The sequence below is a fragment of the Marmota flaviventris genome, chromosome 10 (genome assembly GCF_047511675.1).
Source record: "Marmota flaviventris isolate mMarFla1 chromosome 10, mMarFla1.hap1, whole genome shotgun sequence".
Lineage (NCBI taxonomy): Eukaryota > Metazoa > Chordata > Mammalia > Rodentia > Sciuridae > Marmota > Marmota flaviventris.
Window position 1 is genome coordinate 17,978,008 of NC_092507.1, and position 19,182 is coordinate 17,997,189.

The 19,182-nt window shown below is 46.1% G+C and overlaps 1 protein-coding gene across 1 annotated transcript; it reads left to right on the top strand.

The window, feature by feature from the left end:
- Positions 1 to 4,021: 4,021 nt before the first annotated feature.
- Positions 4,022 to 8,396, top strand: Ncmap (non-compact myelin associated protein). Its single transcript, XM_027936998.2, has 3 exons — positions 4,022 to 4,100; positions 6,412 to 6,496; positions 8,255 to 8,396. Exons 1-3 carry the CDS (start codon positions 4,022 to 4,024, stop codon positions 8,394 to 8,396), a joined length of 306 nt encoding a protein of 101 aa, XP_027792799.1.
- The last annotated feature ends 10,786 nt before the right edge of the window (positions 8,397 to 19,182 follow it).

Here is a 19,182-nt window from a genome sequence, read left to right on the forward strand (position 1 = left end):
CACCTGGCACAAGGTCTTGGCTGTGGCAGGTGCTCAGGTGGTGGCTTCTGTCCTTTGTGGCGTGTTGGTTTTCCCGTGGATGTTTCCGCAGGCACAGTTTGGGTTATCCAGTGATTGTGCCACGTCTCTCTCCCAGAGTGACCCTTGATCAGGGGCCACCTGTTTGCATTTCTGTTTTTGGAAGGAATTGTAAGAAAGCATCAATGGCGAGTCTTCTCTGCTTGATGCTGTGGAGGGTAGAAGCAGAAGGTTTAGCGCATGCGCGCTAACACCCTTTGCCCGCTGGGGTGGACCGCTGTCCGTGAGAGCGGGTCTCTCCCTGAGGTGGGCTCCAGATCCCCATCTTAATTAGCTCAGCAGATATTTACTAATGTCCACTGCGATGCTCGGAGCTGCAAGACGAGCGACTGCGACACAGGCTTGGAGGTGGTTCTCGCAGAGCAGCGCGGCTGTGGGAGGAGAGGACAGGGCTGCTCAGCTCTGGGGGTGGGCGTCCTCCCAGGGCGCTGGCCCCGGGGCATGGCCGGCTGGGCCTGTTTAAGGCACTGGGAGACCAGAAGGCCAGGTGGGAAGACAGGTTGGTGGGTGTGGGGCCCAGGCAGAGCCCCTCGGGGTTTCCTGGTGGGCATCTGAGGATTAGGTCCTCGAGGAGAGGGACAAACAGACAGACTGGACTTGCAGGTGAAGGCAGAACCCTTCCTGTGGATCTGGGGGGCCTGGCAGCAGGGGGCCATTGTGAAGCTGCCAGGCCCCCAGGGCAGGCCACAGTCACCAGAGTCCCCAGGCTGGGAGCAAATGGCCTGACCCAGTGGATGTGGGCAGTAGAAGGCTGACCCCTGTTTCCATCAGAGCTGGGAGAGTGGGGAGCTGGCGCCCAGTGGCCGGGATTCTCAGGGAGGCCCACTGTGGGGCATGGTGGGGAGCCAGAGGTGCCCAGCCCTGGACAGCAGCCCAGCCATGCCAGGGAGATGGCGTGGTCCATTGTCACAGTGACTGATGGCATGTCCACCGTCACAGCCCTTCAGCAGAGCCTGGTGTCAGAGCCAAGAAGCTGGAAATAAGATGGGAAGCCCAGAAGTGCTTTCTGTGCCAGGTGTAGGTGCATGCGCAGGTGGGAAGGTCTTTCCTTTTTTTTTTTTTAATATTTATTTTTTAGTTGTAGTTGGACACAATGCCTTTATTTTATTTATTTATTTCTATGTGGTGCTGAGGATCGAATCCAGGGCCTCACGCGGGCTAGGGAAGCGCTCTGCCGCTGAGCCACAGCCACAGCCTACCCCCCCCACAGAAGGTCTTTTCTTGAGGCCCAGAGTGATCCAAGCAAACCCAACAGACACTCTCTTCCCCACCCAGCCCAGGATTGAATTTCCCAAGGCAAGGAGTGGATTTCACTAGCGTCTCCCCAGCTCCTGGCATAGCGGCAGGTGGAGGTGCTCAGATGGTGGCTTCTGTGCTTGACCTTCATCTAGTAAGTGTGCAGAGTCCCGCTGTGCAGAATGGTGAAGGATAGATACGTAGGTGGAAAACACTATGCTTTTTTGATGGGAATATCCCTAATGGTCAAGGTCACAGCTTCTTGGGGAAAGGAGAAAATGAGATTGAGATAGAAAAGGTACTTCAACTTCATCTCAATTTTGTTGAAATCTGAAAAGAACTGAAGAAAATGGGAACTATAAATATTTGTTAAATCTGAATGGCAAGTACATGGGATCCTATTATATTAATCTTTGTAATTTAGAAAATACTTCTGCTCAGCGTGGAGGCACATATCTGTACTCCCAGGCAGGAGGAGCTCCAGGTGGGCACCAGCCTATCTCAAAATAAAAATTTTTAAAAAGAGATGGGGGAGCTGGGGTTGTGGCTCAGTGGTAGAGCATTTGCCTGGCACATGTGAGCACTGGGTTTGAGCCTCAGCATCACATAAAACTAAACACATAAAATAAAGGTATTGGGTCCATCTACAACTAAAAATATTTAAAAATAAAAAAAAAAAACTGATTTGTAGCCGGGTGCAGCTGCACACACCTGTAATCTCAGTGGCTCAGGAGGCTGAGGCAGGAGGATTGCAAGTTCAAAGCCAGCCTCAGCAAAAGCAAGGTGCTAAGCAACTCAAGAGACCCTGTCTCTAAATAAAATACAAAATAAGACTGGGGATGTGGTTCAGTGGTTGAGTTCAATCCCCAGTACCAAACAAACAAACAAACAAACAAACACCAAACTGATGTGTACCTGGGCACAGTGATATACGCCTGCAGTTTCAGCCACTCAGGAGGCTGAGGCAGGAAGGGGTTCAGCCCAGGAGTTCAAGGTCAGCTTGGGAAACGTAGCAGGACCCTGTCTAAAAAAAAAAAAAAAAGAACCCTGGTTTATTTCCTCCCCTTTTTAAAAATTCCTATAGTTCAGGGCAATTATTTGTAATTATCATTGTGGGCTCTGTATTCATGGTCAAGAATCTCACCTGCTTCTTCTGGTGGCGTTACATCAAATTAACTGCACACTCTGGATTCACCCCTCCAGTGTGACAGGATTATGAGTCTTTGTTCGTATTTTTGAGACAGGGCCTCTCTGTGTTGTCCAGGCTGATCTCAACCTCCTGGACTCAAGTGACCCTGCAGCCGCAGCCCCCTGAGTGGTAAGGTTACATGCACAAACACCACGCCCGGTTTAGTATTGTGAATTTTGATTCATTGTGGTGTCAAGGGGGGGGGGGGAAACAATATACATTGTACACTCCAAGAGTATGTTTAAGTCTGAGTTCTGTCTCTTCCTCGCTGTGTGACTTTGGCAAAATCATTTTACCACTCTGAGCCTCCCCTTGCTCCATAGCCAAACGTGGAGGACAGCCGCTTCCCAGTGATGGAGAGGGTAAGCGAGTGTTCAGAGGTGCTGAAGACAGAGACACTCTTGCAGGGCAGATGGTCAAAATTCAATCTCTCTCTTCCCATTAAGGGTTTTCTCACCTTTGTTCTTTCTCCTCTGGTCCTCAAATTATGCCAGCCTTCAAGGCTTGTTCAAATACATCTTGTCCAGTAAATTGCTTTCCACTGCCAATGGTTTATATGACTGACAACTTAACCGGAGCTAAAGTTTTCATCTTTCTTCCTCTCTTCTTTTATTCTTCCTTAGGTATTAAAACTTCTGTCAGGCCTGGTGGTACACGCCTATAATCCAGAGACTTGAGAGGCTGAGGCAGGAGGATCTCAAGTCCAAAGCCAGCTTCAGCAATTTAGCAAGTTAATTGCCCTAAGCAACCCAACACAATACTATCACAAAAATAAAAAGTTAAAAAAAGTGTGTGTGTGGGCTGGGGATGTGGCTCAAGTGGTAGCGCGCTCGCCTGGCATGCGTGCGGCCCGGGTTCGATCCTCAGCACCACATACAAAACAAAGATGTTGTATCCGCCGATAACTAAAAAATAAATATTAAAATTACCTCTCTCTCTCTCTCTCTCTCTCCTCTCTCACTCTCTCTTTAAAAAAAAAAAAGTGTGTGTGTGGGGGGGACTTTGAGGATGTGGCTCAATGGTTAAGCAACCCTGGGTTCAAAACCTGGTACCAAAAAAAAAAAAAAACCTAAATGCAAAAGCACCATTTCAGTCCTTATTGCGGGGTGAAGAAAGGCCTGATGGAATGGAGGTCGACACCCCAGGTTCAATACCACTGGGTAAATTTGGGCTCCATATAACTATGAGGGCTTCAGTTTCATCAATAAAATAGCAACAATAATTTACCTCACAGGGTTTCTAGAAGATCAATTTAGATATTTTGAAGCACAGAAGGAGTTGAATGAACATCATTGAGTGAATTGAAACTTCTTGGAAGAATGAAACTCTTTAGGAATCCTATGTATCATTTTCAACACCCCCAGGGGGTGTCTAGTGATGTGCCCTGGGTTCATTGGCTGTCAAAAAAGAATCTGCATGCTGGAATATTCTACAGTCGTCCAGATAAAGACTAAAAGAAATAATATGGCTTATTCGGGTTTTAAGCAAAATTTCTTCTTTGTTCTCACCAGGATCGAGATGACCACAGCCACCACCCTGGGAGATGCCACCTTCTTCTTGAACATGACCACTAGGGGAGAAGACTTCCTGTACAAGAGTAAGGCCACCTTGGCATGAAGGCTGGGGAGGGCTGGGTGGCCAGTGCCAGGCCAGCTCCTGGTGCAGAAGTCCAGAGCATGGGCTCTGGAGATGGAGCGCCGGGTCTCAGTCCCTGCCTACCCCTGGCTGGCTGTGTGACCTGGGCACACAACCTCTGACTGGGGCCTTAGTTTCATCAGTAAGATGGGGATATTAATGAAGCTGCCACACACGGGTGTCATAAGGACTCAAACAGATAATCCACATAAAAGTTTAGAACAGCCTCTGGTGCAATAGCATATGCCTATAATCCCCACAGCTTGGGAGGCTGAGACAGGAGGATTGCAAGTTCAAAGCCAGCCTCAGCAAAAGCAAGGCACTAAGCAATTCAGGAGGCCTTGTCTCTAAATAATTACAAAATAGGGCTAGGATGTGGCTCAGTGATCGAATGAACCTGAGTACAATCCCTGGTACCCCCACCAAAAAATCCCATCAACTCATAAGGGAGTAAATTAATGGAGGAGGACATACCTGGGGAGATACTTGCCAGGAACAAGGGGTCCCCAGAATGAAAAATTTGAAGATAGCTCTTTCAGAAAACCAACTGATTATATAAGGAGAAGCAGGGGACCCTCTCAGCCACCTCAGTTGGCTGTGTGTATAACTGTTCACACCTCCACCTAAGGGACAACCTTCCCCACACAAAAGTACAGTTTTCCCCAATGACAGCTTCAGGCTGTGGTACCTGCAGGCGGCTGGATGAATGACAGGCTGCGTCTCTTCCTTGGAGACCCAGAAGGAGTCGCTCTCAGGGTGGGGTCCCCCAAGTTATCCTGCTACTTGCTGGGTGGGCAGGCCTGCCGGGCCCTCTCTACAATCCCTAGGGGAAGTAGAGAGAGTGACACTAGGTCAGACGGGCATGCTCCTGTTTTTTCTTAACTAAAAGGACGTGGTCCTTCAAGCCCTGTTGGGGCTGGGGGGATTGGGGCATGGCCACTCGCAATATGACTCTGCCCTGGGGTCACCAAGGAGTGATCCAGAACGTCACTGTCTCTTCTCCAAACTCTGCCAAAGCCAAGTCTATTCTTTTGTTGTTGTTGTTGTTAATATATATATTTTAGTTGCAGGTGGACACAATACCTTTATTGTTTATTTTTATGTGGTGCTGAGGATCGAACCCAGCGCCTCACACATGCTAGGCAAGCGCTCTGACACTCTAAGCCACAACCCCAGCCCCTTAGTGTATTCTTAGAAGCCCCAGCACAGCTTCAAACATTTCCTGTGATACGGACAGCAAAACACCCTCTCCTTGTTTCAATAATACAAAAGTAATGTGATTTTTTTGTAGATAATTTTGAAATTATAAATACAAGCTAAAATGGAGGAGGAAAAAGAACTCATTGACCTAAGAACCACGGGTCATCTCCCTGTGTCTACATTACCAATGAGACCATGTATGTGCATATTAAATCTCCATTAATTTTTAAAAATAACTTGGTAATCCTATATCCGAAAAATCTATCCGCCAGGCCTCCCAGGATCCTGGTCTGTCTTGACAGGGTGGCTCTTTACACACGTGTGTGTACTCTGAAAATTCCCCCAGCTTATGATTTGTACTTTTGTGAATGTACATCATGCTTTTCCAAAAGGTTTACTAAAGTCAAAACAAAGCGAAAACCATGTGCAAATATTCATAGGAAGAAAGAGCAGAAGGGGACTGAGGAGGAGCAGGGCAGCCACCCTCCACAGGACAACGTGGCCCTCCCCTCCCTGCGGAGTCTCGTGTGGAGACTTTCATTAAGGTTTTCAACCTCTGCTGGATAGTCTCTGCTGTGGGGAGCTGTCTTGTGCTTCGTAAGATGGTTCTCATTATTCCTGACCTCCACCCTCTAGGTGCTAGTCACAATTCCTTCGTCTGTCCCCTGCTCCCAAGTTGTGACAGCTGCCCAACATTGCCAACTGACCTTTGGTGGTAGGGTTGCTGGATAAACTTTGGAATTCCCATTTAAATGAGACCTTTGGACAAATAATAAGCAAATATTTGGTATAAGTAAGTCTCCAATTTTGCCTGGCAAAGACCTACACTAAAATATTATCTTTGTTTACATTAAATTCAAATATAAATTGGTGTCCTAGGCAAGGAGGCGAGAGGGGGATATCCGGGTCCCTCCCTGTTGATCCCAGGGCAGGGCCACATGGAGAGTGGCCACACACCTCCCCACCAACAGGGCTTGAAGGACCGCGTCCCCCTTCCCTGGCGCAGAGGGCGCCTCCCCCTCCGCTCGTCTGACTGAGCGCCAGTGGCCCCCTTGGCTCCTCTCCCTCTGCAGGTTCTGGAGCCATCGTGGCCGCCATTGTGGTGGTTGTCATCGTCATCTTCACCGTGGTTCTGATCCTGCTGAAGATGTACAACAGGTATGGGGGCCCTGGGCTTTGTCCCCTTCAGTGTGGGAACAGGCGCTGGGCTCCAGTCACATGCTCAAGGTGGCTCAGCCCTCAGGGGCCCAGGGGGGATTCAAACCTGTCCTGGTTTTGGAGAGAACGTGCCCACCGTTACATGTGGTAACCACTGTTAGCTTTTTGTTGCTGTGACCAAAACACCTGACAACTTAGAGCAGGAAAAGTTTATTTCAAGTTTATAAATTTCAGAAGTCCAGTGCGTGGTCAGCTGGGTCCATTCGTCATGACCAAGGGGCGTGGCAGAGGGAAGCTGCTCACCTCCTGGCAGCTGGGAGGCAGAGCAGGGGGAAGGGTCTGCAGGGATGATGACCCTTCCAGGGCACAGTCCAGTGACCTGCCTCTGCCAGCCTACAGCCACCACACCGTTTAGTCACACCAGGGCGAACCGATTAGCTTCAGCTCTCATGATCCAGCCGTGTCACCTCTGGGGATTCCTGCAGCAACAGAGGAACTCTGGGGGGACACCTCATATCTAAACCATAACGATAGCAACGATAACAGGAAGTGAAGAAATTGGGTCTATCCCAAACCAAGAAGTGGCATCAAGTCAAACCCCAATGTCGACCTCCCTTCCTCTCCTTTGTGGCTGGAGCTCTGGGTCCCTCTCCCAGATTGACATTGGTTGGACACCCCAACTCACCACCTGCTGCCCACCTGCTGCTGTGTGGGCTGGAAATGGAGGCTTGGGTGCATCTTCGTGCTGTCAAAACCTGTGTCTCCACTCCATGATCTTTAAAATGGAAGGATCTCAGAGTGGGATGGTTGAGTTGGGAACATATTGGAGAAGGCCCTTGTTCTTTATAGGAGCCTAAAGGACCGAAGTCATGTGATCAGTCTGCCTCGGGCTCATGATTTTTAAGAACTCTGAGCACATGCAAAGAGAGAGAGAAAAAAGACTGATCAGAGAAGAAACCAAATGGGATAACTTTTTAACAATTGGTAAATCAGTGAAGTGCATTGGGGTACTAATTAGAATATTTGTGCAACTTCACTGAGGATATAAACTTTTAAAAAACACTTATGTCAACAAGATAAAATATCATGTAAATGTTAGAATTCCTAATTGTTAATTATTGACTTTTATGGCATAGGAAGCGAAGATAGGATATACCTTTTAAATACATTCCCAATGACATAAAAAGCTTTTAAGTTGGGCCCAACAGTGAATGGCACTTGCCTGTTATCTCAGCAACTCGGGAGGCTGAGGCAGGAGGATTGCAAATTGGAGGCTAGCCTCAGCAACTTAGTAAGACCCCATCTCAAAATTAAAAATTAAAAAAAGGGCTAGAGACTTAGCTCAGTGGTAAAGCACTCCAGGTTCAATTCTAATACAAAAAAAAAAAATAAGCATTTACATATTTCTAGCAATAAACTTAGCAAGCCTATGAGGCTGCAGAGTTTAATTCACACTACACCTCTGAACAAAAGACAGGTAACATCTTCATTTTGTTGTGAATATAGCCACTCGTCTGACACCTTACTCATTCATTAACATAAGCCAATAAAACTAAATAAGTAAGTTGAACAAAAAAATTGAAGGTTCAGACTAGCTGATGTCTGAGGTCCTTTCTAGTTGTGAAATTCTGTGGTCAGCAATTAAGCCGCGTGACTTCGTGATGATCTGCACTAACCTTTTCACCAGCACCCTAGTCACAGCCCATTCCCCGCCACAGGAGGGAGAAGACCCTGCCACACGTGCCCCTGTCTTTATAGGAAAATGAGGATCAGGCGGGAGCTGGAGCCCAAGGGCCCCAAGCCGGCTGCCCCTTCTGCCCTGGACCCAAACAGCAACAGCAGCCAGCAGCCTACAGCGGTGACCTTCGGCCCGGCTGATGTCCACGTGGAGACCCGGTGACCCCTGTCCTGTGCTGTCTCTGCCCCTGCCCAGGGAGCTCTCTGCAGAGTGGAGACCCAGCAGCACACTTCTCCGGCGGCTTTGCCACGAGTCCCTCCGGTCGGGTGGACAGAGGCATCTTCCACGCATCCCTGTGGCTTCAGGGGGTCCTTAACCTCATTCTGGCCTGACCCAGCCCACCCGCGCCCACGTCCCCACTGCCGCTCTCCCAAAAGCTGTGCAACGTTTTTGTGTCATCTGATGAGGTGGCGCTACACTGAGAACCCATGGATGTGGGTTTGGCGTTCTGCCCACAAACACGTTAGCTAAACAGACAGACAGACAGACAGGCAGACATGTAGTCCTGACTCTTCTGGTCAGGAGTTATGGGTCAAGGAGTGCTTCTGAGAGTGTCCCGGAGTCTTCTCAGATGAAGTGCCCTGGGCACAGCTTTGCAGAGCGAAACACTGAATCCCCTCATCAGGCACAGGGGAACTAACCTGGACTAACTAACCAGAAAACCAACTTGTTAATTTATAACCTGTTCCAGGACTGGGTGACCGCTAGCCTGCTAGCTCATGATGATTGGTCAGCTTATTTTCCCCCTTTAAAGTTAAAAAGAAAACAGAATTCTTCTCAAAAGTTTCTGCTTTGTTATTAAAGCGTCAGCAGAAGGAGTAGGGTGACCTCGAGGAATATTAGAGGTGAATGTTGTCCCATTGTCCCTGGGCTTGGGATGAGCCTGGTGGCTGGTCAGGGTTCTTCCTCGGGCTCCAGGGGGACTGGCCTGACACTGTCTCATTTCTCTGGATTCTAAACAGCCCTGACAGTCCTGTTAACCCCTTCCCTCCAGCGACCCTTATTTGGAGATGGATTAGATTCCAACTCTGTTACTTCCGTCCTTCTTGGTCACCTTGCAGAGAACTGAGACATATCCAGAGCTCCACATTCACACACCATTTCTTTGTAGAAAGCTCATCTCTCACCCTGAGCTGGGAGAACAATCTGCATATTAGGGACAACATTTTGGGATTGAGAAGACAGCCTTCCAAGTCCTACTTTAGGGTGGGTGACCTTGGAAAAGTGACCACCTTTCTCTGTTCAGCGGGGTGGAAATGGAAATAACTGCCTCGTGGGAGTCAAAGACCCAGTAAAGCAGCCTGAGTACAGCGCCTGGCCCCCAGTAGACAATTAGCAAATGGGAACCAGCATAATTACTGATGGTGTTGGGTAATGATGTACGAACATAGGTTTGGTTATGTTTTAATGATCCTGAAATCAGAACATGTCTTACAGTGGGTGGGTCCCCCATTTCTTTTTTTATTCTTTCTGTCCTTTTGATTCAATTATACATCTTATAATTGATGACATCTTGGAAACAAGGTAATAAATATTGTGTCATACAAAGTGACATAGTGTGACATTTACCCTCTCCCTCTTGGGGTTAGAATTATCTTTTGAAATTGACTGGCAATGGGGTAAGAGGACTGGCCCAGGTCACACAGGTCATTTATCTCCCTATAAAAATATTCCTTTGAATAGCTCTGGAGACTATCCACCATCTTTTCTTCCTTCTATGTCACAACATCTGTCAGTACCAAGTACTCTGTAATGTGCTTTCACATGAATCAGCCCATATGGTTTAGTTTTCCCAAAAGCCCTGGAAGGTATTATTTTGTCCATTTGCACGTGAACATTTCCAACTCAAAAATAATCAGTATTTGTCCAAAGTCACACAGCCGGAGTTGCAAAGACGGGACTCAAAACCAGGTCCCTCTCTGTGATAGCACTCTGACCTGCCATCCCGACCCAAAGAAGCACAGATCCCTCTGTGAGCTGAACGGGGACAGGCTTGTCTGTGGTTACATGGAGCCCAGGGCCTAGCTTCCAAGCTGAAGGCAGGGGCAAAGCCGTTTTGGCAACAGCCTGTCTGAGGCCGTCCAGCTCTCAGGCCTCCTGCTTCATTCACTGCTGAGACCCTAGGGTCAGGGGGGAAGGACACCCAGCCAGGGCAAAGCCATTTCTTGGAGGGCTCAAGTCCCAAACAGGTATGCTCCCTTCAACATTTTCTGCTTAAAAAAAAAAAAAGGTTTGGAATGTTTGAGGCCTAAACCCTACTCTTCTCCACAGTGGGGTCTCCCTGGGGCCAGGCTCCTCCAGGTCTGGTTTTGCTGTTATTGCCACCTGGGGATGGAACCAGCGCCTGCACAGGCTAGGCAAGTGCTCCCCCTGAGCTGCACCCCGCTGTGTTTCGCTAAATGGAGGTTTGGACATGGAGGAGAGAAGGGGGACAGGGTGGTGAAGAGGAAGCAAATAAAAGGATTTGAGGGTCTTGTTTTTAACTCATGCAGATGACTCAGGAAGCATCCTTTAAGGGCTCCTGAGGACAGGCTGAGGTACCACCATGTACATAAAGGCAGGGTCCCTGCTCTGCAGGTGCTAGGAGCCGGTCCTGTCACCCGGGACCCTGCATCACCGTTCTGGATTTCCTTTCTGACGAGGTGCCTTGCTTGACTGAGTAGATGTTCCCTTATTTGGCCACTGAGTCAAGAAAAGGTATTAAATGCTGAAAGAAAAAAATTAAAAATAAATAAAAAGTTTAAATCCAACATGTGTTGAGTTAATTCCCATGATATTTAGAGCTAACAAGTGTCTCTTCCAAAAACCGCCTTTCCCTGACAATGTAAATCGAGTTTTTGGGGAACTTCTGGACTCTTTCACAGACTTCTGACCACTGAGGGGAAAGGCAGGCCCCTTCAACAGACCTTTCTGTGAGTCACAAAACGTGTCGATGTGCTCAGATATGACAAGTGGAACCCCATTTCACAGCCTGCAGATAGAAACCAGAGGCATCGAGATGCCAAGGTTTGGGGACCTCAGGGACTATAGGACATTAGGAAAAAAAAATCAAATCACCAATAATGATATTTACCATAAAATAACGTCCCGCTGTGTGCCAAACACAGGGGAGGCCTTTCACACCCAACAGTTCCTTTGCCCCTTTATCAGTCCCACCCGTAGGATCCGCCATTAGCCCCATTTATGGATGAGGAAACAGGCTTAGGGCGGTAACTTGTCCTTGGGTGATGCAGTGGGCACTTATCATGCCTTTGGTGACCACTGTCCTGTTTGGGGAATCCTCTACGCATCAAGGTCACCTTCTGCTAAAAAAAAAAAAAAAAAAAAAAGCTGAGGAGGTTGGATACTCATTTTCCCAGCTAGAGAGGAGGTCTGTAACACAGGCTCTGCCAACCGGACTCCTGTCCTAGTGTTGAATCTAAAAGCTGATCACACGAAGGGACAGGAACTGTGCAGAATCTGCCCTGGTGGCAGGTTTGTGGCACTATTTCAGGAGTTCCAGTGGCCGTACTGCAGCATTATCAAGGGTCCAGGCCCCGTGTCCATGGGGTGGCTCTGTGGGCCAGGCCCAGCAAGAGCAGCAATGGTGCGGGTACTGACGGTGCCTTAGAGTGAGTTTAGGCATCAACACCTGGCTCTGAGCTCTGAAGCTTTTCTCTGGTCTCTGGTCTCCGGTTCTGCTTAAATCAACACAATCAATTCCTGCTGCATGTAGCTAATAACCCTATCACTGGGGGACACCTGTTCGTGGTCACCCACTGGGAAGTGGCTGGTCTCCTATCTCTTGCTCTTCCCATACAGATGTTCCTAAACCAGGTCAAGTCATCAAAAGAGTCCACAAAAGCCAGGCCCCGTGGAGCTGGTCTATAACCCCAGGGACTCAGGAAACTGAGGCAGGAGGATCAAAGTTCAAGGACAGCCTCAGTATCTGAGCAAGACCCTGTCTCAAAATTTAAAAAATAGAAAGGGCTGGGGATGCAGCTCAGGGGTTGTTATGGTTTGGATGGGAGGTGTCCCCCAAAAGCTCATGTGTGAGACAATGCAAGAGGGTTTCTATAGAGGAGAAATGATTGGGTTATGAGAGCATTAATACAATCAGTGAATTAATCCCTGGGGGTTAACTGAGAGGTAACTGAAGGTGGGTGGGGTGTGGCTGGAGGAGGTGGGCATTGGGGCGTGGCTTAGGGGTATATATTTTGTATCTGATAAGTGGTGTCTCTCGCTGCATCCTGGTCATCCCGTGGGCCACTTCCCTCTGCCACGCTCACCCACCATGATGTTCTGCCTCACCTTGGGCCCCATGGAATGGAGCCAGCTGAATATGAACTGAGACCTGTGAAACGGTGAGCCGCTAAATACACTTTATTCCTCTACAGTTGTGCAGGTCGGGTCTTTTAGTCGTAGCAGTGAAAAAGCTGACTAACACAGAGTAGAGCATCCTAGGTTCAACCCCCAGTACGAGAGAGAGAGAGAGAGAGAGAGAGAGAGAGAGAGAGAGAGAGAGAGAAAGAAAGATTGATTCCAAAGAGGGAAGTGAAATCAGAGAAAAATAGAGTTGCCTTCGATTACGGGTATCCCAGAGACCTTGTGACTTTGTGAATGTTAATAAAAGGGCATTTTAAAAGAACCTGAATAAAGGAAACCATCAATAACATGAAGAGAGAGCCTACAGAGTGGGAGAAAATCTTCATCACACTCACATCAGATACAGCACTGATCTCCAGGATATACAAAGAACTCAAAACACACACACACATACACACACACACACAAAAAAAACCCACAAATAACCCAATCAATAAATGGGCTAATGAACTGAACAGACACTTCACAGAAGAAGAAATCCAGTCAATCTACAAACATATGGAAAAGTGTTCACCATCTCTAGGTAATTAGAGAAATGCAAATCAAAAAAACTGCTCTAAGATTTCATCTCACTCCAGTCAGAATGGCAGCTATTATGAATACAAACAACAATAAGTGTTGGCGAGGATGTGGGGGGAAAAGAGACACTCATTCTTTGCTGGTGGGACAGCAAATTGGTACAATCACTGTGGAAAGCAGTCTGGAGATTCCTTAGAAACTTGGCGTGGAACCCCCACTCCTCGCTTTATACCCAAAGGACTTAAAATCATCATACTACAGTGACACAGCCACATCAATGTTTATAGCAGCTCAATTCATAATAGCTAAACTGTGGAACCCACCTAGATGCCTTTAACAGATGAATGGATAAAGAAATTGTGGCATATAGGGGCTGGGGTTGTGGCTCAGCCATAGAGGGCTCGCCTCGCACAATTCTCAGCACCACATAAACATAAATAAATAAAATAAAGGTATTGTGTTCAACTACAACTAAAAAATAAATATTAAAAAAAAGAAAATGTCACACACACACACACAAACACACACACACTGAAATATTACTCAGCCTTAAAAGATGATAAAAATTATGGCATTTGCAGGTAAATGGATGGAACTGGAGACTATCATGCTAAGTGAAATAAGCCAATCCCAAAAAATCAAAGGCCAAATATTTTCTCTGATATGTGGATGCTGACCCACAATGTGAGAGGGGGTGTCTAGGGAAGAGTGGAGGAACATTGGATTGTACAGAGGGGAGTGAAGGGAGAAGAGGGGGTCAAGGGGAAGGAAAGATAGTGGAGCAAGACAGACATCATTACCCTTGGTTGGTGTATGATTGCACGAGTGGTGTGACTCCTCATCATGAACAACCAGAGAATGAAAATTTATGCTGCATTCTGCTGTCATGTATAACTAGTTGAAACAAATAAAAATTTAAAAATAGGGCTGAGGCAGGGGCTCAGTGGAAGAGCGTTCGCCTGGCATGCCTGAGGCACTGGGTTCGATCCTCAGCACCACTGAGGCTGAAAGAATAGCAGGATTTTTTTGGTAAGTAAAATTGTTGTTGGTTGTTTTGGTGCCAGGGATTGAATCCAGGAGCACTTAACCACGGACCCACATCCCCAGCCCTTTTTGTATCTTATTTAGAGACAGGGTCTCATTAAGTGGCTGAGCACCTCACTAAATTCCTGAGGCTGGCTTTTAACTCATGATCCTCCTGCCTCAGCCTCCCAAGCCACTGGGATTACAGGCATGCACCACTGTGCCCAGGTTTTTTGTTTTTTTTTTTTTTTTTAATTCAAGTATGACACAAATAAGCACACACACACAGATTGTTGTTTCCAATTGAGGGTCCATACAGCAAGAGGTGCGATTGTGAACAACTTGGTGGTTTGGTTCTCATCGTGTACACACAGAGAGTCCCTCTCCCTCTCCCTCTCCCTCTCCCTCTCCCCCTCCCCCTCCCCCTCCCCCTCTCCCTCTCCCTCTCCCTCTCCCTCTCGTGCATGCGTGGACATTTCAGGTAGAGGAATTTCTGGGTCGTAAGGTGTGGGTATATTCAGCCTTCATCAGCAGTGCCAAGGAGCCTCGCTAACTTACATTCCCACAATTGGTACATGTGCAGAACACTCCAGTGCTAGAGAACTGTCAGAATATTTAATTTGAGCCTTTCTGAAGTGGGTGCAATGATTGCTCCTTGTGGCTTTGTGTAGCCTGATATGTAATTGAATTGATCGCTTTTCCATATGTTTATTGGCCATCTGGATGTCATCTTTTTCTTTTGTTTTGGTTTCCTTTGGTTTCTTTGCAGGGCTGGGGATTGAACTAATGTCCTCTTTTGTGCAGTTACTTTTCAGTCTTTCAGCCCAGTTTCTAAAATATTGCTGTCTTCCCTTTTCATTATAGATTTGGAAGAGTTTTATACACAAAGTATATAAAGCAAGTTCTTTGTCATCCTATGGCTTGCCTTTTGAAGAACAGCAGCGTAAGCTATAATTCATATCCATAAAGTTTACCTTTTTTAATATTTATTTTTTAAGTTTTAGGTGGACACAATATCTTCATTTTACATTTATGTGATGCTGAGGCTAGAACCCAGTGCCTCGTGCATGCTAGGCGAGCACTCTACCATTGAGTCACAACCCCAGCCCTAAAGTTTACCTTTTAAAGTACACAATTCAGGGCTGGGGTTGTGGCTCAGTGGTACAGCACTTGCCTAGGAAGTACGAGGCACTGGGTTTGATTCTCAGCACCACATGCAAATGGATAAATAAAATAAAGATCCATCTACAACTTAAAATATTTTAAAGTTTTTTAAAAATACACAATTCAGCCAAGTGTGGTAGTGCACGCCTGTCATACTAGTGGCTTGGGAGGCTGAGGCAGGAGGATTGCAAGTTTGAAGCCAACCTTAGCAATTTAGCAAAGCCCTAAGAAACTTAGCAAGACCCTATCTCTAAATAAAATATTAAAAAGGGCTGGGAATGTGGCTCAGTGACTAAGTACCCCGGAGTTCAATTCCTAGTGCCAAATAAATAAATAAATAAAGTGCACAATTCAGTGGTATTTAGTATATGTCATCAAAGAATTGTGAAACCATCTCCAGAATCAAATGCATCATCCCAAAAAGGAACCCCACGTCCATTAGCGATCAGTTCCCATTGTCCCCTCCCCAGCCCTTGGTAACCACTAGTCCGCTTTGCTCTGTGTGGATTTACCTATTCTGGACATGCTATATAAAAGGAATCATACCAAATGTCACATTTTGTAACTGGCTTCTTGTGTTTAGCACATTTTCAGCGTGAATCAGTATTTCTTTCCTTTATAGGACTGAATAATATTCCATTATATAGACATACCACATTTTTTTTTATCCATTCACCAGTTGGAGGATATTTGGGTTGTTTCTGACTTGCAGGGCTATTAGGAATTCTGATGCTGTGAACATTCATGCATGAGTTTTAAACATTTATTTTGAAGTCTCCTGGGCGTGCTGCACCACAATAATTCTTTGTCAAACTGAGACAGGAGAAAAAGGTTAAAATGGACAGGTAGGAGGCTGGGCGTGATGGCACGTGCCTGTAATCCCAGTGGCTCGGGAGGCTGAGGCAGGAGGATTGCAAGTTCAAAGCCAGCCTCAGCAAAAGCAAGGCACTAAGCAACTCAGTGAGATGCTGTCTCTAAATAAAATACAAAATAGGGCTGGGGATGTGGCTCAGTGGTTGAGTGCCCAATCCCCGATACCAAAAAAAAAAAAGGACAGCAGGGAATTCTGGTCTTTCAAGGTCAGATTTCTGCTCACAGGGGGCTGAGAAGCTACCTACACAAGCAGGGCCTCATCAAGGTCAGGCTGACTCCTGTGTAAGCAGAAAAAACTGAGAGTGAGACATCTGCTGCCTGGGGGACCCCCGTCAAAGAAAGGGGGCCCTGTAACCTGAGTGGACAAAGAACTCATGAAGAGGTGGTGGACACTGAGCCACTTACCCCGGGTTGAGCAGGGCTGGGTGGTGGTGGTGTGTGTGGGGTCCCTTAACTCTGTAGGTTCCTCTAAGCCCCAGACAAGAGCCACTGTGGTATCCGTCCTGGGGACCCCTCCTTTCTGGGAGCTCTGCTTTCTTCCTTTCTGTCACTGTAATAAATCCTGTTACTTGGTTGTCACCTTGTGTCTGTGGATTTCATTCTTCAAGTTCATCAGACAAAGAGCCCAACTGCACACTCTGAGCCGCAGAACCTCTTGAGGAAGTGCCAACAGCTGCGCCATTGAACACCCCCGCCCGTCATGTCTGAGGGTCCCAGTTTCTCCACGTCCTCACAACACTGTTATCACCCATCCTTTTTATTACAGCCCTTATATGGGTATGAAGTGGCATCTCACTGTGATTTTTCTCTTCACCTCTTTTTTTTAAGGCAGGGCCTCACTATGTTGCCCAGGCTGGTCTCAAACTTATGGGCTCAAGGGATCCTCCTGCCTCAGCCTCCTGAGCCGCTGAGATTATACGCATGCACTACCATGCCTGGCTGGCCTGCAGTTTTGATGAGTTTATTGTTGTTGGTGGTGTTTGTTTGTTGGACGCTTTAGAGTTTCTACATATAAGATCACATCTTCTGCACATGGGGATCGTCTTGTTTCTGATTTCAGGGGGAAGCAACCAATCATGCACCATAAAATGTAATGATAGGTTTGAATTTCTCGCAGATGGCTTTTAGTGGATTGAGGATGTTCATTTCTATTCCTCATTTAAGTGTTTTTATCAGGAAATAGTACTTGGTTTTGTCAAATGGTTCTTCTGATCTGCTAGATAATCATGTGGCTTTTATCCTGTATTCATTTGAAATGGTATATTACACTGATTGATTTTCATAGGTTAAATTAACCTTGCTTTTCTGGGATAAATCTCACTCACTCCTGGTGCAAATTTTCGTTTATATGTTGCTGGACTCTGTTTGCTATATTATATTTAGGATTTTTACATCTGTATTCAGAAGATATATTGGTTTGTAGATTTATTGTCTTCTGACATCTTTGTCTGGTTTGATATCAGAGTAACACTGACTTCAATAAATTAGGAAGTTTCCATCATTTTCTATTTTTTTTTGAAAGAGCTGATGTTAATTTGTCTTTAAATATTTGGCAGAATTTACCAGCGAAAAAGTCTACCACTGAGCCACAACCCCAGCCCTGGGTCTGGACTTTTCTTTATGAGAAATTTGGTGGGGGGGTTCTTTCGTTTGTTTTGTTTTTGTTTTAATTACAAATACTAACTTAAGCTGGGTGCGGTGGTGCATGCCTGTAATCCCACCAGTTTGGGAGGCTGAGACAGGACGATCCAGAGTTCAAAGCCAGCCTCAGCAACTGCAAGGTGCTAAGCAACTCAGTGAGACCTGTCTCTAAATAAAATACAAAATGGGGCTGGGGATGTGGCTCAGTGGTCAAGTGCCCCTGAGTTCAATCCCCAGTACCAAACAAACAAACAAACAAAAAAAACCCACCAAATACTAATTTAATCTCTGTTTTATAGGTCTATTCAGATTTTGTATTTCTTCATAAGCCAGTTTGGTTAATTTATGTCTTTTTAAGAACCTGTCCATTTTATTTAGTTACCTTGTTCATTGACATACAATTTTCATAGTAGTCCTTTACAATCCTTTTTATTTCTGAAAGGCCAGTAGTGATGTTCCCACTTTCACTCCTGATTTTAGTAATTTGAGTCTTTTCATTCTGTTTTATTTTCCTTGTTTAATTCACGTAATGGTCTGTCAAATATTTTTTATTGTTACAAAGACCCAACTTTGTTTTTTGTTGATTTTTCTTTACTTTTTTTTTTAACACTGTGTCTGACTTTCTAAATTTCTAACTGCATTTTTATTTATTTATTTATTATTTTTTTTACTTGATGATGGATCTTTATTACTTTTTATTTATTTATATGCTGCTGAGAATCGAACCCAGAGCCTGACACATGCTAGGCAACCACTCTGCCACCAAGCTACAATCCCAGCCCTTTGAGGGCATTTTTAAACAAGTTTTCAATCTAAATGTTGTTTTATCCATGTTTTCCTTTATCATCCATGCTCTTTGTATCCTGCTTAAGAAATCTTTGCCTACTTAAAGGTTATGAAGATTTTTCTGCTGTTTTCTTTCTTCTTCTTCTTTGTCTTCTGTTTTTTTTTTTTGGTCAGTCCTAGAAATTGAACTCAGATATGAGCAGCTCTACCACTGTGCTATATCTCCAGCCCTTTTAAATTTTTTTTTTTTTTTGAGACAGGGTCTTGCTAAGTTGCGAGGCTGGCCTGGAACTTGAGATCCTCCTGCCTCAGCCTCCTGAGGCACTGGGATTATAGGTGCGCCCCACCACACCCTTTTCCCAAGTTTTCTCCCAAAAGTCACATTGTTTCCTTTCTTCTCTCTGGATATACGATCCATATGAAATTGATCCTGGTATGTGTGGGAGGGAGGGTTATGGTTTCTTTTCTTTTTTTTTCCCACGTAGATATCCATTTGACTAGGCACCACTTGTTGAAAACAGTGTCCTTCCCCGACTGTGCTGCAATGTCATCGTATCATAATGGAGTGACTGTAGAT